Source organism: Gopherus flavomarginatus, chromosome 9 (genome assembly GCF_025201925.1).
Source record: "Gopherus flavomarginatus isolate rGopFla2 chromosome 9, rGopFla2.mat.asm, whole genome shotgun sequence".
In the NCBI taxonomy this organism is placed as follows: Eukaryota; Metazoa; Chordata; order Testudines; family Testudinidae; genus Gopherus; species Gopherus flavomarginatus.
The window spans coordinates 2,303,128-2,326,362 of NC_066625.1; the positions used below are offsets into that span (position 1 = coordinate 2,303,128).

Genomic DNA, 23,235 nt, shown 5'->3' on the forward strand with positions numbered 1-23,235 from the left:
CTTTTCCCTTTGCCATGCTGTGCATGGGGTACCGGCTCTTCCCCTCCTGGGCAGTGCTGGCCAGTCCAGTCCTTGAACAGCACACAGCGAGGTTTCAACTTCTCAGCAGGATACTTTTCACTAACTCCAAACCCCTAATCCCACAGCTAACCCCCTGGGGATGCCTGGCTGAGAAAACACTCCATTTGCTGGCTGCCGTCTTAATTACTGACCATTTGTTAACAGCCTTTGACAAATTAAATCTTAATTCCTCATGCTAATCAGGGAATGTTGTTCTCCTGGAGTCTCCTGCAGTTTACAGCTTCCAGCAGCGTCCGCTTTTCCCAGGCAATATGGCAGAAAGCAGCAGCTAGGAGAGCCACTTACACAGGGCCTGCCTGATTTCTCTACCTGCAACATGGCAACTTTCAACTTAACAATGTTTAAAAATATATTCGTGCCACGGTGCCTCCTCCTTGTTTGGGGAAGTAGGAGGGGAGAGTGCTGTCTCCATGGCCCACTCAGTCCTTGGCCTCTCTGTAGAGATCTACAACTATATGTTGCGAGAGATTTATATTGACGTTCTATAAAATTACAATGTACTGCATGGTAAAAATGGCTAGTCCTATACTTGGTGTCCATATCCTATAGCTAGGGCTGCTGGAAACATGGGCCAGGGAAATGCCACAGCAGAACTCAGCCTCTCCCAAGAGTTCAGGTTTTTTTCAGAATTTTAAACTTCCTTGGTAAAACAACAAAGCACACACGAAAACCTCAAGCCCTCCACTCTGTAGCACTGGAAAAGCTTGCCAATTAGACGTAGCAGCAGTAACTAGGTGCACCGAATACACATCCTTACGGACTGTGAAATCCATAGAATTAGAATATATACATGGAGGAGAGGGGGTTGTGTATGTATTTATTTATATGAAAAGTGATCAATTTATATGTACTGAATTTCAAGGCTGACTCTGGTCACATGTGGCAGAACAACTTTTTCAAAATTACAAACTTGTATTTCTGCATTTTGGGTTGTTTTGGCTGAAACAATACAAAGGACTTTGGGACACGGAGGAAAAAGGGGAGTTTGAAGTTATGGAAGAGAAAGGGTGGTTTGGCATCACTGAAGGTTTTGAACACCTGATTACTCTGCTGTAAACAGGGAAGAATGCAGGCAGCCATGGCAAAACAGCAAAAATTAGGGGGTTGGACTCTGTACTGCCCCCAGAGCCTGCAGACTCGGATGGGAAGGCCCAAGAGAACAGCTTCCTTGGGAAAGACCTGGCACTGCTGGTTCCAGGACTGTGTGGAAATACAGCGAGCACATGCACCTTCCATGGGTACTTGGAACCCCTGGTTCCAGGAGCAGCAGGGGGATGCTTCACTCAGATATAAGAACAGGATTCCCCAAACGAGTGCCGTTTCAGGGTGGAACTTCAACAGAGCAGGTGGCCTGTCCCTGCTTTCCTCTCTCACGCTTGTGACCACCTCACCTACTCCTGTTGCTCACCAAGGGGGGAAGACAGCACCGCTGAAACGCGGGTTCTGCAACGAGAATGGACGGCCTAGAAATCAGCAGCAGAAAATCAGACCCATTAGATCACTGAAAAGCCTTGTGCTGGGTGGGGACGCCCAAGGTCAAGTGCACCCTACAACAACAAGAGGCAGATTTCCTAGTGCTCATTAGTCTCTGATCAGCGAGCTGGGCCATGCGACCTCTCACACTAACACTCCTAGTGCTTCTCCCCCCTCCCCGCCCACCCCCGCAGCTATCAAAATGCCTCCATAATGGCTTGGCTCAAACTGGAACCTGATCTGATTGATAACTAAAAACTGACAAAACTCAGGAAATGCAACTAGCTCAGAACAGGCCACCAAAACGAGGGCTTCCCCTCCTTCCTCCCTCTGCTGCTCGCTGGTTGCCATGAGAGAGAATGAAGCAAAATTCGGTTCTACTGGGAAATACACAAGTTACTGTGGAAGCAAGTGAAGTGTGGTGAGATTCTCCCCTCACAGCCCCTGGGAATGGTCTACCAGTCCCAGCTCCTCATGCTGGCCTAGCGCTCAGCAAGGGCAGAGTTTGAGCAGGATGCAGACCCCCGCAAACGCAGTGGGGTAGATAGGGGAGACACGTCGGCACCTGGTACAAAGCCACATGCTCCTGACGCTGCTCCGAGTCGAGAAGGTCAGGCCTGCCCCCCATGCCTGCAGCACACTTGCTAACAACACTATCGTTAAGTAACGTTTACCTACAAGGAGAAACACGTTCTTAGCATTGGCATTTGATACAAATGGGAGTCTATCTAAAGGCTGCAGCCTGGGTTTTGAACAGGGTTGGCTCCAGTGTTTTTGCCTCCCTAAGCAGCAAAGAAAAAACAAACTGTGATCGGCGACACTTCGGTGGCAGCTCTACTCTATCGCCGCCGCTTCGTTCTTCGGCGGCAATTTGGCAGCATAGAGGGAGAGAGGGACCTGCCACCGAATTGCCACTGAAGAGCCGGACGTGCCGCCCCTCTCCGTTGGCCGCCCCAAGCACCTGCTTGCTGCGCTGGTGCCTGGAGCCGGCCCTGGTTTTGAAGAGGGGAAGACTTTACATTGCAGTCTCAGATCAGGGAGCCTTAGCCAGGGATGTATAGAAGTAGGGGGTGGGGGTGGGGCATGAGCCTTTCAATGAGTTGCCGTTAGACTCTAGAAAGTAAGGGACCGATTCAGCGAGAAAGAGGGGTTTTGCTAGGTGGTAGTTTCATAGCACAGCTGCCTCTAGATGCAATGTCGCTCCAGTGTGAAGATCAACCCCCAAATCACACCTGGGGAAAATTCCAATACCCCTTGTTTATGAATGGGCCCATTTCCAGATGCATTCCCCTTGCTCTGGTTTGCCTCATGGGCTATTTAGAGGAGAGAATCCTTTTAAAGTTAAATGCCCTTCCACTTACAAATGCAAAACAAATGATTTGTCCCCCAAAAGAAAAAGGCCTGAAATACAACAGAGCTTTACATTGTCCCTGGTTTTAGGGCAGGAGAGAACCCGAGCCCTACGACACCTTGTCTGAGACAGGGAAGATAACGTAAGAAACCAGGCACAAAAAAAGCATCTGCCATGGCGGTGAAAGAAGAAGCTTTGCATCCTCCTGCGAACAAGGGACGAGGCTTGGAAGGAGGCGACAGCGGGGAACAGAGAGCAGGCTTCAGAGTCAGGCATAGGTGACAGGGGACACGAAGGATTTAAGCTGAGATTTGAAGATAGGAAGTAGCGAACTGGCTGGGGTGGAAAGGGTATCACATACACAAGGAACTGACTCCCAGCTATGGGGAGTATTAATCTCCAGAGAGGGGTGAATTGGCCATAAGAGAAGGTGGATGTGGGGCCACTGATGAGCTATGGAGAGAGACTGGATTTTGAGATGAATGGGAACCAGGGAAGGGGATGGACAAGTGTGATCTGATCCCATTTCCTGCTGAGAGTCCAGTTTGGTACCCGACTGCGACTCCCTGGGCACTCAAAGAGCAGAGATTTAGAAAGACCCCAAAATAGGGGGACTCACACTAGCAGGTTTTCGACATAAGGCGGGAACAAGGATTTGGCAGAGGGGAAGCAAGACACATTCTAGCAACATTCCAAAGACGGAGGTTTGCAGGGAACAGAGAAGTGGGAGGAAAGAAATTTCTGGCCCGGAAAGAAAACGTACAGTTTGAATTAAAGCGTGTGAGAGGGGAGTTAGAGACCTGGGTGGAAGAATGTGACCCTTTGGAGCATTTAGTTGCATAACACTCTGGTGCACCCAGGAGATGGTGGAGTCGAGAGACAGACTGATGGAGTAGAGAGCAGAGGGCAGATGTGGGCTAGGATGTTGTGACAGGCTATGCAGACCTTCTGGCGCCTCAAAGGGGCCCTCACCATCTCAGCTCTCCCACACCTCAAAACACTTTGTCTTGCAAAGTCAGGCAACATCCAGAGGAGAGGGGAGAGCTTGGACCCAGAGGAATTGTCTCGGGATCTCAAGGGGCAGGAGGTTGCACGCAGTTAGGAGAGCCTCATAAGAACATAAGAACGGCCGTACCAGGTCAGACCAAAGGTCCATCTAGCCCAGTATCTGTCTACCGACAGTGGCCAATGCCAGGTGCCCCAGAGGGAGTGAACCTAACAGGCAATGATCAAGTGATCTCTCTCCTGCCATCCATCTCCATTCTCTGATGAACAGAGGCTAGGGACACTACTCCTTACCCATCCTGGCTAATAGCCATGTATGGACTTAGCCACCATGAATTTATCCAGTTCCCTTTTAAACACTGTTATAGTCCCAGCCTTCACAACCTCCTCAGGTAAGGAGTTCCACAAGTTAACTGTGCGCTGTGTGAAGAACTTCCCTTTATTTGTTTTAAACCTGCTGCCTATTAATTTCATTTGGTGACCCCGAGTTCTTGTATTATGGGAATAAGTAAATAACTTTTCCTTATCCACTTTCTCCACATTACTCATGATTTTATATACCTCTATCATATCCCCCCTTAGTCTCCTCTTTTCCAAGCTGAAGAGGCCTAGCCTCTTTAATCTTTCCTCATATGGGACCCTCTCCAAACCCCTAATCTTTTTAGTTGCCCTTTTCTGAACCTTTTCTAGTGCTAGAATATCTTTTTTGAGGTGAGGAGACCACATCTGTACACAGCATTCGAGATGTGGGCATACCATGGATTTATATAAGGGCAATAATACATTCTCAGTCTTATTCTCTATCCCATTTTTAATGATTCCTAACATCCTGTTTGCTTTTTTGACCGCCTCTGCGCACTGCATGGACATCTTCACAGAACTATCCACGATGACGCCAAGATCTTTTTCCTGACTCGTTGTAGCTAAATTAGCCCCCATCATATTGTATGTATAGTTGGGGTTATTTTTTCCAATGTGCATTACTTTACATTTATCCACATTAAATTTCATTTGCCATTTTGTTGCCCAATCACTTAGTTTTGTGAGATCTTTTTGAAGTTCTTCACACTCTGCTTTGGTCTTAACTATCTTGAGTAGTTTAGTATCATCTGCAAACTTTGCCACCTCACTGTTTACCCCTTTCTCCAGATCATTTATGAATAAATTGAATAGGATTTGTCCTAGGACTGACCCTTGAGGAACACCACTAGTTACCCCTCTCCATTCTGAGAATTTACCATTAATTCCTACCCTTTGTTCCCTGTCTTTTAACCAGTTCTCAATCCATGAAAGGACCTTCCCTTTTATCCCATGACAGCTTAATTTACGTAAGAGCCTTTGGTGAGGGACCTTGTCAAAGGCTTTCTGGAAATCTAAGTACACTACGTCCACTGGATCCCCCTTGTCCACATGTTTGTTGACCCCTTCAAAGAACTCTAATAGATTAGTAAGACACGATTTCCCTTTACAGAAACCATGTTGACTATTGCTCAACAGTTTATGTTTTTCTATGTGTCTGACAATTTTACTCTTAACTATTGTTTCGACTAATTTGCCCGGTACTGACGTTAGACTTACCGGTCTGTAATTGCCGGGATCACCTCTAGAGCCCTTTTTAAATATTGGCATTACATTAGCTATCTTCCAGTCATTGGGTACCGAAGCTGATTTAAAGGACAGGTTACAAACCTTAGTTAATAGTTCCGCAACTTCACATTTCAGTTCTTTCAGGACTCTTGGGTGAATGCCATCTGGTCCCGGTGACTTGTTAATGTTGAGTTTATCAATTAATTCCAAAACCTCCTCTAGTGACACTTCAATCTGTGACAGTTCCTCAGATTTGTCACCTACAAAAGCCGGCTCAGGTTTGGGAATCTCCCTAACATCCTCAGCCGTGGAGACTGAAGCAAAGAATCCATTTAGTTTCTCCGCAATGACTTTATCGTCTTTATGTGCTCCTTTTCTATCTCAATCGTCAAGGGTCCCCACTGGTTGTTTAGCAGGCTTCCTGCTTCTGATGTACTTAAACATTTTATTACCACCTTTGGAGTTTTTGGCTAGCCGTTCTTCAAACTCCTCTTTGGCTTTTCTTATTACACTCTTGCAGTTAAGTTGGCAGTGTTTGTGCTCCTTTCTATTTGTCTCACTAGGATTTGACTTCCAGTTTTTAAAGGAAGTCTTTTTATCTCTCACTGCTTCTTTTACATGGTTGTTAAGCCATGGTGGCTCTTTTTTAGTTCTTTTACCGTGTTTCTTAATTTGGGGTATACATTGAAGTTGGGCCTCTATTATGGTGTCTTTAAAAAGGGCCCATGCAACTTGCAGGGATTTCACTTTAGTCACTGTACCTTTTAACTTTCATTTAACTAACCCCTGTAAGGTAAGGCTGCTGCTCTGGGGAGACTCGCTATCCACTCACACACAGGGATATCAAGAACGCAGCTGATGTCTGTGTTACTTCGTGGTGGGCTGGGGCTTCTGCTTGATCCCACAGCCAAGAGCGCCTGAGACGGTGGTGTCCGGAAGCACTTGGCAGCTGCTTCAGGGCAAGGCATCACTGTGCGTTTGTCAAAAGACTCTCTGGATCTGGGCTCTGCTACAGGAGCAGCCTGCACAGACATGACCTCCAAAGCTGAAGCGAGCAGCGACTATGGCAGCAGCTGGAGAAGATGCTCCAGGACAGAGCCGTAACTTGTTTTCGACAGCAGAGGAAGCCAGTGCACAGTGCAAAGCATCCACTGGAAATGACAACAGAATGGGAAGAGATACAGGATTCAAATCAGGAGAGGGGTGTTCAAGAGACAACAGCTCGTACTTCCAGGTGCTCAGAGACAGAACCAGTGATGGTACCAAGAGCTACACCAAGATCAGAGGAGGAGAAGAAGAGAGGCATCCCACAGATGGACCTGAGCTCATGGAGATGATCCAAGAACCAAGGGGAGGAAGGTGTTATGGGTATCTCACAGATGGGTCACCTCTGCAAGCAAAACTCCTTCTGTCAGCTCACAGACAGGGATGGGAACCCCTGCACAGGAGCCATGTGACAGCCAGCTCACCGCCTCTCTCTCCCTGGAGCCCAGAGAAAGCATCATCGGCCTCAGGCACTTTTCTATTCTACATCACCTCCCCTGTCCCACCCTGCACTATGGGCCTGGGGTGGGGAAGAGCCAATCCGCTCAGGAGAAAAGAGACTAAGAAAAGGCCAAACTAGGGGTGGGGGCACCATCAACAAGGGCAGGATCAGAGAAAGAAACATTACATACAAGTGCACAATGCTTAGACGAACCAGAGCCCTGCTTGTCCCCTGACGAGTTCAGAATTTCAGAGGAAGACTCTGCCTGGACCTTACTTGGATGTGCAGTTTGGAGGGCATGTGGCAGGAAGTGTCCTCTCGGTGACGGGGCCCAGCCAGCATCAGGGCCAGGCGGCGTTCCAGCTCCTGTGCTCTGTGGAGAGGCCCTACTCCCTGGGTTCCCCTGGTGCAGAGAGGGGCTAGGGACGTGGCTCTGCCTGCCCTGCGGCCGCACTGGGTAGGTGGACTGTGTACGCAGGGGCCTTGCTGCCCTCTGAGCAGTAATGTCTATGCATCGGTTTCCCCTCTGGGATGGTGCAGCCCCACACCACCCCCAAAACCAGGCTGTGATGACAAGACACAATGGAGCCCTAAGGTAAGACATCATGTGACAACTGTTGGATACAAAGACCGTAGAGCAGGGAAACTGGCAACATTTCTGTGTCTCTCTCGCCAGCTCTCATCCCGGCGTCAATGACGGGAAGAATTACAAGGCCCATCCACATCGGAAACGCTAGCACCCCTCACCTGCATAAAGAAAGGCTTTTGGAGAATGCTGGATGACTTCCACCATCAACACACAGAATGACGTGAGCCAGCTAAGAGCCACGGATGCCCCTTCTTTCATCCCTGAAATGGGTCTGTCACAAACCAGCCCTCTAGCCCTGTCGTGAGCACATGCAATGCCCAGAGCCCTGTCCTTGAAGCTACCACTCTGAACGCAATGGCTCCAGTGGGACAAGGTGTACGAGCAGGCCTGCAGAACGGGGCCCTGAGGGGTGGCTCTGGCCCAGAGCTTGCTGAAGAAATAGGAGTTTAGCCCCAGCAAGGACTGAGTAAAACCTGCACCCTTTGAATCTGACCCACTGATCAGGATACTTTGCACTTCTGGGGAGATTTCAGCTGGAGAACTCCCCTTTACACACTTTATAAAGGTCAGTATCTGCAGAACAGCCGGCGGAGCTGCGTAACAAAGGCTCAGAGTGGGGACTTGCCCCAGGTCAGTGGGAGAGCTCAGAGTAGAAGCCAGGTGTCCTGGTGCCCAATGCCCTGCTCTTCCCACCAGAAGGGAGAAAACTTGACTCATTAATACTACTTTGCTTCCTACCAACATCTCATACATCTCATTAATTTATATGCACCAGAACGAAAGGTGCTCTTGTGTGCAGGAGGCTGGAGTCATAACAGATCCCCACATTTAGATCCAGAAGTAGAATCAGTTGTTCAGATACGGCTCTTCCCCAAGAGTGGGGTTTTATAGCAATCTCTGGAAAACACAGAGCCTTCCCCCTTTACGGAACAATTGGTAGAGCCCTGCAAATCTGCAGATATCCGCTTTATATCTGTGGATATCCACATTCGCGGAGTGGGGGGATCTCCGCGAACCATGTTTGCGGATTGGATGCGGATACAAATTTTGTAACCATGCAGGGCCCTAACAAGTAGTATTGCTGTGAAAGGGATCATTGCGGCTGCCTGTTAGAGTAGGGGTGCAGTTTGAGTTACACCTATAATCCTCCAGCTTTGCTGAGTGCCTCTCCGAGTCCGCTACACATAGGACAAAAAGGCAACAATTCAAATACGTTTTCCCGGCATCCTAGACCCAAGTCTGGCATGCCTACAGCTGTTGGACAGCATGAGTTTATGCTGCAATTCCAGTAACATTCATATCACTGCACTTTGAAGAAGTCCAGATCCCAAAACACCCGAACAATTTAGAGCTAGAGAATAATGTCAAGCTTTAAAAAGACCTATAGATTAATGACTGAACGAATTGAGTCCACGGGTGTTTTTCTCAAGTCCTACCAGGCTGCTATAGCTGAAGGTAATGATGCCCTGATGCGTCTTGCAGCAAGTTTGACCTGGGTTATCTCTCTATCAGTGCTAACCGTGGCACTCACTGGAATTAACTTCCCTCACCTTTTCTTTTTTAATAACGTTGGGGAATGTTCCGACGGAAGGTTTCAATGGAAGGAGAATTTCCTGCTCCTGAACAATTACAGCGCGATTTAAACTGCACACAGATACACTGTATTTGAACACCACCCTATTGGGAGAGCTCAGGAAATCAGCCCGTGACTGGCACTTTTGGGGGCATTTCTGCCATCTAAGGGAAAGTCAGATTTGGGGTTTGGCTTGGGGTTTTTTGGAGAGGAGGGAGACGCTGTTCTTCTTTTTATCCTTTGTTCACTGGGACAAAGCAGAAATTCCACATATCCATACGAACAGCAGAAAGAAATGATTCTCTAGCAGTGAAGCCGTGAAAGTCGTTCCTCTGCGACTGATTTAAAGGGTTACCTTTGTGATGGCTGGCGAGTGTGAGGAAGAAGCAGGGCAGACATTTGTGCCAATTAAAGAGCTTGCATAATTCCTACCCCAAAATGGAAAATCCCGACTACAAACATGGAGCCTTATTTACCTCAGCAGCAGCCGACTGGTTGGAGGGAAGTGAATGTAAAATACAGTCAAAAGCCCAGAGCAAAGAAAGTTGATTGGCAGGAGTATTCAGCCACGCGGAGAAACCCTCCTTTTTTGCAAACATCTTTAGAAATGCCTCCGTAACATATGGCTTCCCTCAGTGACACAAAGGGGCTAATTACTGTGCAGGAATGTCCGAGGTATTAAATATGGGATCACTACAGTTACAATGCCTCACCAGAAAGACAATTCACATTCAGTGTCAGCTCCAAAGAGCTTCTGTAGATAATTAGTTCAAGGACAAAAAAAAAAAAAGATTACTAAGGCTGAAAACTGAGGCGGATGCTGCTGCTGCTGCTCCGATCTCAATCCATTGTTTTCCCCATATCACTAACTGCGCCTGATTAGTTTTACTTTTCTCTGATTTCTCTGCTGGCAATAAATGGGGAACAAAGGCGGAAGCCTGAAGAGGAGCAGTAATTCATCAGCACCCTTCAGAGCCTGCATGCAGCTGCCCTCTTCTCAGCATGGCTGCCAGTTGTACCAGACACTAATTCAGCCGAGCCCTCTTTTCCCATGGTCTCCACGGAGATGGCAATGGACTTGCATCATAATGAAGTGGCGGCTGGTATCGCCTAAAGCCTGCAAACCTGGGAAGTGGGTCTCGCAGGGTCCTTTTAAACTTGGACTTGGAGCGGCGCTGGGAATGGCACTCACGTAATTAAAGATGCAGCCCTCTGTTCTTTGCCAAGTATATTTGCAGGGCAGTTCATTATTCTGCAGAATCAGCCCGAGTAAATGAGCAGCCCCACCCCTTGCAGGGATATTACTCAGGAGGAGCACCGAGACACTGGCTAACTTGCACTTTTATTTCGGTGCTGCTGGAACCGTTTAATGCCGAAATAAAACGAGCATTGTCTGCGAACTGCCACTTCAGGAGGACAGCCCAGCGCTGACGGAGCAGAACAATGTCCGCGACCAGCACGGATCACCCCTGCTCCAACAATTTGTCACCAAGAAGCACCCGGACGCGAAATATAAAAACCAGACCCACACAGGAGAAATAATTTTGATCACAACATCAGAGCACTAACAGGCAGCGGCCGTGAGACTGTCTGTCTGACTCCCAGATGGAAGCATTCCATCACAGAGCGTCACAATATTGGTACCAATTCAATCACTAGAACTCTGCCATGGAGGCTCCACGGAGAGAGAAAAAACCAGAAAATGGGTACCAAAAAATTAAACAAATTAAAATCCCCAACCCGAAGCCTTCTGCTAAAATGTAAAGAAATGCTTCATCTACAGCGAGGCATGTTCATCTCCTCTCTCCTGGGCTTGACAGCAGATCTCATGGAGAGGGCGCCTTCACATTTATTTGATGAGATTGCACGCATATTTACACTTGGCTTTGCACCATGCATGCTAATGAGTTACTCCGGGAAAGCTGCGCAAATTAATTGCTCAAAGTATCCGTTAACTTACCAAATTGGGAGTCGTGATGCAAAATGAGAGGGCAGGATTTTGTAGCGCACTTCTGTGGCACGTTGCTACCCAGGTCTGGCAGACGATTTGTGGCAGGGAGCTTTCTAAACCTACAGGATCTCTCAAGACTAAAGGTAGGGAGTGAGCTATAAAAGGGCTGGTGAAAAAAAAAAAGGAGAGAGAGACTTGCTTATATTTTTGTATTTAAATTTTTTTTTGAGCTCACGTAGCATTTAGGGTCACATGCTGCCTTTAGCATCAGTCTGTACTGTCACATGATCAAGGTCATGAGTCACGTGACAAGCAAACCTGATGAAGTGCCACTAAGAACCATTTAGAATCAACCCTAAAAAACTTAGTTGTAAAAATTTAATTTATAACAGGTTAATGAAATAATTAATTTTGAAGCAGACGTCTAACCTTTAGAACTAAATTTTTTGGAGGGAGGGGCGGGGGGAAAGAAGCGAATGAAATGCCAAGATTTCGATGAATATTTAATACACCCTCCTCGCAAGCTCCTGCCACTTGGAGCCGCGCCAGCATCATTTGAATTCCATCCTTTGTTAATAACTAAATTAACGCCTCTGTTGCTATTCAATGTTTGCAGCGCTATCAAGCTGTAATCTGTCACACAGAATACCAGAGAAAGCATAACTCAATAGCGCACACATCCATTTTCAACCCATAGAGCACCCGGTCCATACAAAGCACAGGGTGCATCTGTCCTGCAGACGTTCCTCAGTGGGGTGTGGGGTTTTTCCCCTATTGTTTTAACAATACGCTGAACGTAACCAAAAAAATTCACAGGAAAATTTTTGGTGCAATTTTGAACACAGCATTTAGTATTATTTGTAAATTTTTAATGAAAAAAAGTAATAAAAATTCTGATCCTAGACATACAAATCTGCCCAAATCCCGCTACAAAATTATAAATCACCTCCTGTTACAAACCCACAGACACTTGCAGGATTGCTAATGAGGCTACAGCAATATATACAACAATCACAGCAAAAACAGCAGCAGCAGCCACAAAATGAACGTGAACTATAGAAAACAGGGAATGGAATCCCGACGACAGGTGACTTGTTCCACAATTCAGTGACCAGGCTGCACAAACATACACCCACTTCATTCTGCAGTTGCAATTTTAAATTGAAATTTTAGTTTTACACATGTATGTAGACACACAAAATCACATCAATAAACACCAATAAGATTTTCCCTGTGAAAATCAAGCAGCAGATCAGAAATATTCTCATCTACCTGAGGGAAATTCAGATATGGACCAATTTATACAATAGGGTTGGTTCTGAATGCAGATAGCAATGAAGGGAGCTCACAGAGCCTGCTGTGGAGCAGCCAGAATGCAAAGTCTCCGATAGTCATCGTTACTTCTCAATTAGTTTAACTAATTGGGCAATAGCATCAATGTAATTCGCTCAATTCCCCTAAACCATTAATGACTTCACATGCAGGACAAATATATTTTGCAGTTTGCTGCACAGTAAGACCATGCAGGCGGGTTCATTTGCATTCCTGGCACACCGACAAACACTGGAAATAGGTGTCCAAAGCTGTGCTGAGGCTTTACTGAAACACAGCAGAAGGACCAGGCGACTGGCAGCACGCAGGGGGAACCCCATTTTCATTTTGTATTAAATCAGCCGCTTGCGTTTCAGGGAAATACTGAAATCCTAGATATCAGTAGCAGGCGGTTTGCAGCCGCCTCACCCTAGCAGAGTTATAACAATTGTGCTCTTTGCGAGGCTCAGAAAGCAGCAGGTCATGCGGAGCACATGCGGCCAGCTAGCCAAGCCTCTTGGCTTAGGGGTCAGAGAGGGAAGGGTAAGGGTGGATGTAATGCCACTTAGGAGCAAAGTTCATTTCCGTCAGTTAATTCCTTCTGCGTCGTTACTCATGTAACGGGCTTGTTGTGCTTTCTGAGAGCATCAGATGGGCTGGAGTCGGGAGTGAATAGAGACCATTCCACTGCCTTGGCAAGACTAATTGTTGAGGAGGAGCTGACCAAGGGTGCTCCGAAAGGTATCGTAAGGGGGATGCAGTGGTGACCCAGAGCTGGAGCCAGGCTGTGTCAGATGGGAGCTGAGTTGGAGGGGGATTAGGCAGAGAGGGAATTCAGATGCCTGAACTGGAGCCAAGACCCCCGCAAAGAGGAGTCACTGAGAGTGGGAGTTCAAACGCAGCACAGATGAAAGCTGGCAGCACTCTCCATGAGCAGTGAGAGGAAGCTGGGGCAGGTTAGGGGAGATCAGTTCAGACGGGAGGCCGGTGGTACGGTACCCTGCTAACTGCCCAGAACTACTTGCTGTTGTGCCAAGTGGCATATGGACATACCTAGTCTGAGCAAGTCACGGTTCTCCGGACCCAGGTACTGCAGGGCAGGGCTGCTGAACAGATGAATAAATAAGAGACAGAAGACCCAGAGCCATGACTTATAGGAGACACACAGTGGCAGGATGGGAGAGTGGCTTAACACAGACATTAATTATTTTACCTTTTTGCTTTGGCCCTGTGAACCACAAAATTCACCTCCTCTTGCTCTAAATACATAGACCCCCTACACCACTAGCACTAAGTGAGAATCTCCATTAGCAGTATAGGACACATGACACACAGGTTATCGGTTCTGATTCCCTTGGGTGATGGACACAGGTGTATGCACAAATGAGCACCCCCACCGCAGCCCCCGGCCCCAGCGCCGGTTGGTAAGGTCCCAGCCTTAGAGTGCCGGGCAGCACGGCCCCAGCAGCGGCTGCCCTGAGTCCCTGCGGAAGGCTGACAGGCCAGTCCCGGCCAGCCTGGGCCAGCCCAGGGAAGAGTGCTGGGAACTGCAGGCCTGGGGATGCAGCGTGGGTGGGCACATGCTAGGCTGTTTGGGGAAGCACAGCCTCCCCCTGCCTATGATACCCGCCGCCCATGCCGGCACGGCTGGGCAGCCCCAGAGCCAGGCCACGGTGATCATGCAGCTCTCAGCAATCTGTTCCCATGTGCCAACACTATGGTGAGCTCTATCTGTCTCTGCTCCCACACCTCGGACTGTAAAATAAACCTTCCCCTAAGACGAAAGAAGAAGGCAACAGGAAGGTAGGAAAGCCAGCGGTCCTGCGGAGGCAGTAACTCACAGGGCTCAGGGCAGGATGTGGGATTTAAGTCCCTGGGGGAAGCAGTGGGTTATGTGGATATGCACATTCCAAGGACCTTCTAGGGCACTGCACCATGCAGCTTCTTGAGGTTTGTACAAACACCTTTGCATCCACACCTGTCGAGATGTGGCCCACACTACATGCTCCTCCAGCATGCCGTGGAGCAGGCAATAACGGGCAACTTCAGCTAACCGCGCTGGAACCACTTCAACATCAGGGCAGGCCAGAATCCTCTCATCTGATTGATTCCCTGCCACGAGGGGCCTCTGGCATGGGGGGGCCCTTGGTCTCTCCTGTTCTCTGAGCACAGCACAGTTCTGTCTCTGAAGGATTGAAACACTTTAGCCTAACTAAGTCTTTGGGATTAATACAGGGGTACTCGGGTGAAAATTAACAGCCTGTGACATGCACAAGGCCAGATTAGATGATCTCTCAGTCCCTTCTGGCTTTAGACACGAAGTGACTATGAAAGTCTCCTGACTCGTAAAATATTAGCTTGTTGGAGCAGCCAGAAGGAGAGGATATGGTGAAGCTGGTTCAGGAAATGTATAAGAGTTATTTATTTCATTTTTAAAGATAATAAACATGCAAATGCATCATAACCAGGAACTCAGGTCCAATACTGTAACAGTCTGTATCCCCATATTCATGCCTTTTACAGACTATGCTAAATTTCATACAAAGTATGCCTTGTGAGGCATCATTTAAAAACTCATAATTTGCTGATCATTAGTGTCCTGATAAAATATGTATGACAACACTGTATGTAAAGTTATAAGATTCTACTATGTTCCAAGGCTGGAGAGCAGTCACAAACCAGTTCCACAGAGCAGAAGGCTAGTTGACACCACAGCCAAGTGTCAACAAAATTAAATGGACCATCACTTGGTTAAGTGGCCATCCTTTGGCAAGAAAGAGGATGTGGGTGAACATCTACATCTTGACAAAGAAACAGCTGGGGGTTCCTGTCCACAAAGACTTTCCATTTTCTGAACCTCAGCTGGAGATGATTCTCAAAAAAGCGAAAGAGCTATAAAAAAGGGGAGCAGATGCTCCAAATAATCTCCCTCTCTCTCTGCTCATGGCATTGACAACACCTGAAGAACAAAAGAAGCAGCACTGGATTGGGGGAGAGATCCTGACTGAAAGGAATACAGCCAGACTGCTGTAACATGTGGCGAGAGAGACATTTGCTTTGAATTCGCTTAACTGGTTAAGTTAGGTATTAGCTGTGCTTTACTTTTATTTTCTTGTAACCAATTCTGACTTTTATGCCTAATTACTTATAGTCCCTTAAAATCTATCTTTTCTAGTTAATAAAACTTGTTTTATTGTTTTATCAGTGTGTTTGGGATCAAAGTGTTTGGGAACCTCCACTGGAGATAACAGGGCTTGTGCATATCATTTTCTAGCAATAAAATGACAGATTTGATATGTGCTTGTGTCGCCCAGGAGAGAGCTGGGCAGTACAAAACACACATTTCTGGGGGAAAGTCCGGAACTGGGCGTTCACTGATGTTGCCCTGCAGGATAATTCATGAGTGGCTGGCTCTAGCATGCATATAACGAGGAGCGATTTATAGGCTGGAGGTGGTATGTGTGGACACCAGGAGTGGTAAGGCTCACAGTGAAGCAGTGTAAAAGCCACCCCAGGTTGGAGAACTGAGGGGATGCAGCTTTTCAACAGTCCAGATTGAACCCTGAGTAATGTCACAAGTGCTACAGCTATTCATCAGCCTTCTCCAAGAGACACTGAGCTGCCCCATCAGTCAAACAGAAATCACCAATTAGTCCCTCCCTACTCTCAAAGGGCGGGAAGAACAGATGGGCCTGGACATTCAGTCTCGGGCCAAGACCAAGGCATAAAATGAGTTGCAAAGTCAAAGCCCCCTTGGTGAGAACACCAGGCCAGGAGCCCCCTCCCCTCCAAGCCAGAGGCTGTCAGCTCCAGTGCCTCACCTCAGCTGGCGAGTTATCACACTGGGTGAGCGCTGGCCCCCGGGGACAACAAGGCCCCAACCCCTTTAGGTCTTTATTAAATAGATCAGGCTCCAGAAACAAATGGGGCACAGGCTTGCATCAGCCCCCTGCAAGCCCCCTCACTTAGCAACAGAGCCTCTGTATTGTACAGAGCCACCGGGAAAACAATCACCACGTCAACTTCACCCAATGGTGCAGTGAAAGCAGTGGCAGGAACGGGGCAGAGTGTGCCGGCAGCCAGCACTCTTACCACCATCTTCTCTAACCCGTAAGGGTAGGAAAGACACTCACGCCTTGTCTACACTAGCATGCTTCTGGGGGGTGTTGGAAAATGCTAGTGCACATAAGGCTTCTGACTCACTGAAGGGAAACGTCCCTCAGGCCAACAGAAAAAGGAGGCAAGGCAAACGCCGGCATGGCGTACGGGCACTTGGGACGGGAGTTTATACAGCTCAAGCAAATGTCAATGCAAACAATGCCAGGAGCAGAGAGCCAAGGTCAGTGGGTAAGACACACCCTGGAGACTTGGGTCCCAGCAGCATTTGACCAGGGGCAGGACCCTGGAAGGGACTCCCATGGATGTTAATTTCAGTTGTTTTAAACCCCCAGACAGAACAGGCAATGACCTGTCTTCCCAGGCCGGTACTGAATTCTCGCCTCAAGAGAAATTCAGTAAGGGATGGGGAAAGGAGGGAGGTACAGTGGCTCCCCCGCAAAGGAATGCTTAGCAGAGCATGGGAGAGATCCGCTGAATAACATGGAAAATTTGAACAATAAGGCCCATGGGCAACCATACAGAGAGCAGTAATTGTAACTAAAGGGTGAGTGCAAAAAAACACAAAGATAAGCTCAGAGCTGCGAGAGAAATGGGCTGAGATGCGTCACTCTGGGAGATCAGTGAGTGATTTAAGGGAAAGGAGTGAGGAGTTAAAGGGAGCCTTTATGCAGACAGTAACTACTTTGCAGCATGCTGGAGGGATTAAGCAGGCTGATGCAGTAAAAGTACTGGAAGCAACATTAAGTGAGAAGGGAAAAGAAGATGTGTGGGTTAATAACAGAACCCAGTTGCAGCGGTATAACTGGGTGCAGTCATGGATGGCGAACCCCTTTTGTAATACTGTAAAACTAAGTATGCAAAGGGGAGGTAACCACCACCACCGTAATCCCCCCCCCCCGCCTCCCAAAATTTCTTCAGAATAAAGGTAAAGGCGATGGGTCCTTCCCGATGCAGGTATCTGCAAACAATCAATTGTGCTGGCCGTTGCAGGCACAGAGACACAGATTTAAATTGTTTGACTCTGGACAATTTAGTCAAAATCATTAAAAGAAAAGGTTTCCATTTGTGCTTGATTGCCTGTGAATGTACAAGGAGGGAATGTAATCTGGGGACAGTTGTATTTTAAAAAAATATAAAATACATAAAATTGGTGCAATGCAAGGGGCACTGAGCAAACAGGTTTACAAGAAATGCAAATACCTTTGTGTAGTTATGTAAGGTTTAAAAAACAAAACTCTGTGCTTATAAAACCCTCTTTTGTATGTGTAAAATAAATTGGCTTTTAAAAGATTCCACTAAAAATTCCTTTTGAATCTTTCATTCAGTTACAAAACTGACAGACACTTTTTGGGCAGTTGCCAAGGGTTCCTGGCAGTCTTTGCTACATTCTTTTCTTTCTTTCATGCCAAACATAGGTAGCTAGTGTTATTTAGCCTTTAAGCCTTTCGGTATCTCAATGCTTTTATAAAGTTCAACATCTTTTTAAATAAAGACTAATGGATGTGGTGGTGGCTGTGGCAGCCAGAACTGGAATTGTGGGGAGAGACATGATCCTTGCTCAGTAAGAAAACAGCAGCTAAAAAAAGCATCTGGAGAATGAAAAATTAGAGACACAATAACGGCAGGGTGGTGGCACAAGAGAAGCGATGTTAGGAACACTGTGAGCTTTAAGGAGACTCTGAGTGATCAATCATTTTGATGGGGGTACACAGTATTGTCAACCCCACATGTTCAAAAATCATGAGATTGGCTTTAAAATCATGAGATTATATATAAAAATACTAGATTTGGGGGTCTTTTTATTTGCCTTCTGCTTTTTGAGCCTTTAGGGGGCACTGGGGTCACATTTTGAAGCTTTCTCCATAGCCATGAGGGCTAGAAACTTAATTTTTCTGTAAGACAGAAGATTTAAATGATCACATATCCACCTGACTCCAGGAGCTGGGGCTTTAAGAAAAAATATAATGATTATGAGAAAATCATGAGAGTTGGTGACACTGGGTACACGGGAACTCTAAGCACAAAACAAATAATTACATTTCAAAATTAATTTTGCTAACGTCTTTATGGCAACTAAAGGGTGGGGATAAATTATAAAAGGAATGTGCATTCCTGTGGAATATGGAGTGTAAAAGGGCTAAAAGAAATGCAAACGAGATGTTACTTAATTAAAATCCTATCGAGGCTCCACATGCCGGTATCCTTTGCGAGCAGGAACCACCCAGTACTGAGGAAGATCAGTGAGTATAAGAAATGGAGCTTAACCATTAAAAATACTATCCAAAAGATTTGTTCAAAAGTACATTTTATTCCAGGAGTGATAAACCTGTATGGGGCTGGTTTGTAAATGGAAAAAAAATAATTTTGCTCAATTGTATAAAAATGTAAAGAAAGAAAAATTGAAATGCCCTAGACTGGAAAAGGTTAAATCTATTAGAGAAACATTGTATAATAATGTTCAGTTTATGCACATACCAGAGTTACTGAATTTCAGTAATTTGCGGTCACTGAAATTTGGTCAAAAAGGGTTAAAAACTATTCAAGGGACTTTATTGACAAAACTATAAACTTTAAATGCATGAAACAGCTAAGATGGGGCAGCAACAGAACTGGACGGAACTTAATACAATTGGCATGGAAGCTGAACTGTTTAAGACCAGGATGTCGCTCTGAAACCAAGTGATAGAGACTCTGTGGGAACGTGACCAAGCATTTTAACAAGCTAGCAGCAGAAGTATTGCATCTGTGAAATGAACAAGTGTTTCAGCAAGAATTAGCACCTAGAGAATTGCATTGCATTTTAAAAAACAACGAAGCAAAGAATGTATCAATACAGAACTTTTAATTGTTTATGATCTGTGATGTTGTAAATGGTTTTTCTAAATGTATGAAACAGTTAATATGCTATTGCGAAAAGTAAAAAGCAAAAGCAATGATGTTATATAGTGGAAATGTGTTATATAAAGTAAAAAGCAGCTTTAAGTGACAAAGAACAAGGAAGGTTGCCCTCTGTTATTACTACAGAAGTAAGCTATAAATAAGGGAGGTCGTACTAATTAGTGCAAGGTACAGAAATTAACAAGGGTCCAATACCATGAAGTTATATGTGAAACCTCTGCAGCCCACATGGCGTGGAAGGGTTTTGCTTTTCCTCCTCAGATACTGTTGGAAGACAGTGACAAGGTCTGGGAAAGCCCCAAACTTGTACTGCTGTTTGCTGGGGCAGGGCCAGGGGTGGTGGTGGTGCAAAGGCAACACTTATATGAGCAGGAGTAATGGCTGAGAAGGAGTTGCCAGCTTGTGGGTGTACTCTGGGAACCTGTTTGCAAATTGAACAGTGTGGCTGAGATGCTGGGAAGTTGGTAAAGTAAAAACTTCCTATACTGGGAATGGCAAGTATTGTGTGGTGGCTGGAAAGGATCACTTCCTATATGGACCCAGAGACTGTTATTTTCACTGGCCTTTGTGCTGTTTCAGACCTGAATTTCCCGTGGTGATAAATAGCAAGATTTTTATAATTTGTACCAGTTTTCCATAATGTAAGCGAAATACAGGCAAAGTTAAAATTGCAGTAGGGTGATTTAAAGGCAGAGCGAGCACATACTGTGGGATTACATTCCTGGTGAAGGTTGTCATTTAAAGTTTTGGACATTCTTAACGTTACTGTGGTAATTCCTGTGTTGATTTCATATTGCAGTTTGGTGGTTGCATACAATTTTGCCAAGTTGCAGAAGTATGTTTGAAATGCTTGACATAGTAAAACCCACATTGTATGGAGGGTTTAAAGATAGGGAATGTAGGAACATAGACCCCATTAGACCTGGGTGAAGTGTGGTTTTAAATTGAGTTGGGGTGCCAGCATGAAGAACAGGGCCAAAGCATATGATCAAAAAGAATGAGCTGGTAAGAAAGAAGAGTGGTTGTGACCCTTTGAAATACCAGGCTTCTCTTCTTTGAGCTTTGGACTGAAGAAATAGCAATAAATCACGGTGAGCTGAGTACCAGGTGCAGTAAATAATTGGCTATATAAGAAACTGCTTCCTCTGGCCTTCGTTAAGGTCTGATAATTGGCAATAACATCACTTGTTTGTTAAAGGGTTTAAAAAAAAGTAAATGTAAAGGCTGCTAATACCTTCCTGACCACGTTGGAGCCAACCAGTATGTGTCTAAGCATCTCTGGGCTCAGTCTGTTTGTAAGTATCTTGATCAAATGCTGATAAATGTTTGTTGCTGTTTGGCTGGAGTAAATTGCTTATTGCTGAGGCTTTTTAGGCATGTTTGGAGCAAAAAGATAAGGAGGTGTTAGTTCCGTTATATAAGGCACTGGTGAGACCTCATCTGGAATACTGTGTGCAGTTCTGGTCTCCCATGTTTAAGAAGGATGAATTCAAACTGGAACAGGTTCAGAGACGGGCTACTAGGATGATCCGAGGAATGGAAAACCTGCCTTATGAAAGGAGACTCAAAGAGCTTGGCTTGTTTAGACTAGCCAAAAGAAGGTTGAGGGGGGATATGCTTGCTCTTTATAAATATATCAGAGGGATTAATATTAGGGAGGGAGAGGAATTATTTAAGCTTAGTACCAATGTAGACACAAGAACAAATGGGTATAAACTGGACACTAGGAAGTTTAGACTTGAAATTAGATGAAGGTTTCTAACCATTAAAGGAGTGAAGTTCTGGAACAGCCTTCCAAGGGGAGTAGTGGGGGCAAAAGACATATCTGGCTTTAAGACTAAGCTTGATAAGTTTATGGAAGGGATGGTATGATGGGATAGCTTAATTTTGGCAATTGATCTTTGATTATCAGCAGATAAGTATGCCCAGTGGTCTGTGATGGGATGTTGGATGGGATGGGATCTGAGTTACTGCAGAGAATTCTTTCCTGAGTGCTGACTGGCGAGTCTTGCCCACATGCTCAGGGTTTAGCTGATCGCCATATTTGGGGTCGGGAAGGAATTTTCCTCTGGGGCAGATTGGCAGAGGCCCTGGAGGTTTTTTGCCTTCCTCTGCAGCGTGGGGCATGGGTCACTTGCTGGTGGATTCTCTGCAGCTTGAGGTCTTCAAACCACAGTTTGAAGACTTCAATAACTCGGACATAGGTTAGGGGTTTGTTACAGAAGTGGATGACTAGGGTTCTGTGGCCTGCTTTGTGCAGGAGGTCAGACTAGATGATCATATTGGTCCCTTCTGACCTAAAGTCTATGAGTCTATGAGAATTGTATTAATACATTTGGCCTTTGGATTGAGTCAAGGAATTGCTGGTTCAGTTAGCGTCGTGGCAATACGCTGTATCAGTAACAGTCACCCCCACACCATGCGTGTGCCGGATGCTGCCTGCAGGAGTCAGCCTTTGAAATTTGCTGCAGGGAGTGCGAAGGAGCTCTCACGTACTCGGCATCCCCCCCAGCACACTGGGACACGATGCTCCAGGCTAGGTGACTAGATGTCCCGATTTTATAGGGACAGTCCTGATTTTTGGGTCTTTTTCTTATATAGGCTCCTATTACCCCCCACCCCCACCCCCGTCCCGATTTTTCACATTTGCTGTCTGGTCACCCTGCTCCAGGACCCTCAGTCCCCATGTGCAGGGCCCATGGCTGGGCTGTTCTGTGCCTGCAGTGGTCACAGCTCTGACTCGTGCTCGCTGCCAAGAGGTGACATGCAGACTGGCTTATATGGCCCTTCCTGGTGCCAACCCTGCCCTTTGTGCAGACAGGACCTGCCCTGTGCACCATCCGCCCGTTGCAGCAAGGCCTGTGATCGTGCCTTTGTGGCTGCAGTGATGGGCCCACAGGGTGGAACGCCCTCCCCTTCTCCCCGCCCAAATCCCTCACAGTTCAGCCATATCCTCAGAGCATGGACCACCCCTCCCCTTGGAGAGTGCCTCGTACCCAGCAGGCCCCACCATAAACAAACATGAATACCCACTTATGAATACCACCTTAGCTCTGCCCCAAGCTTTCTTGGGAGCAGCCCCTGCTGGCCTTACAATCACGCCCCTCTCCCCTTCGAGCAGGCTTCCTGCCTCAGGGGTACGTATTTGTCTTTTGTTCTCATGCTACACGGCTGTATGACAGCCAGGCCCTGCATACCAATAACCACCAGCCCGCTGCCCCCTTTCTCTCTCTCAGCCCTCTTGGTGGGGCAGGAAGGGGAGAAACGGGGACTAGGCAGCTATTTAATGGGTAGCTGCAGTGGATCCCTATGTCAGCCGAGCAGCAGCAGCGCAGGCAACCTGGGGCACCAGCACAGGAAGGGTTAACGTCATTCCAGCTGACAGAATTAGGGACAGTTTGAGGTGCCCTCTGTGCTCTGCGCAATAGCGGACAGCGCTGGCCAGCAGCCCGGGCACTGCCAGCCAGCACCCCAGGGACAATCAACAGGACAGGGATTTTTCAGCCTACCTGCACAGCTGGTCGAAGAAGGAGCCAAGTGAGCACACTCCCCTGCCGGAGCGACTGGATCCAGCCCACCCAGCTGGCTCTCCGCCACACAAAGGAATCCCAGGCTACAGCCAGGTACAGGATCATTCACCTAGATTAAAGGGTGATGCCTGGCATTTGCAGGAGCTCCCCCCCACCCCAAACAGAGACAGAAGCAGAGCCCCCGCATCACCTGTCGCTAAGGCTCCCGCTGCGGAGATCGGTAGGCGCCGGGCTATGTCCTTCAGACACAGACTGATGCCATCTGGGCAAAATGCCACGAG

General features: G+C 46.9%; 1 protein-coding gene across 12 annotated transcripts in view; it reads right to left on the reverse strand.

The window, feature by feature from the left end:
• Window positions 1-23,235, reverse strand: part of TNRC6A (trinucleotide repeat containing adaptor 6A) — a 187,042-nt gene that overhangs the window by 158,916 nt on the left and 4,891 nt on the right. For 10 of the 12 annotated variants that reach the window (XM_050968535.1, XM_050968538.1, XM_050968537.1 and 7 more), the window contains exon 1: window positions 22,934-23,074. The exons of the other annotated variants lie outside the window; for them this stretch is intronic. In XM_050968535.1, coding sequence (XP_050824492.1) covers window positions 22,934-23,059 — 126 coding nt within the window. In that variant the 5' untranslated portion in view covers window positions 23,060-23,074. Of the gene's footprint in view, window positions 1-22,933; window positions 23,075-23,235 lie in introns of those variants that run through there. 12 annotated transcript variants of the gene reach the window in all.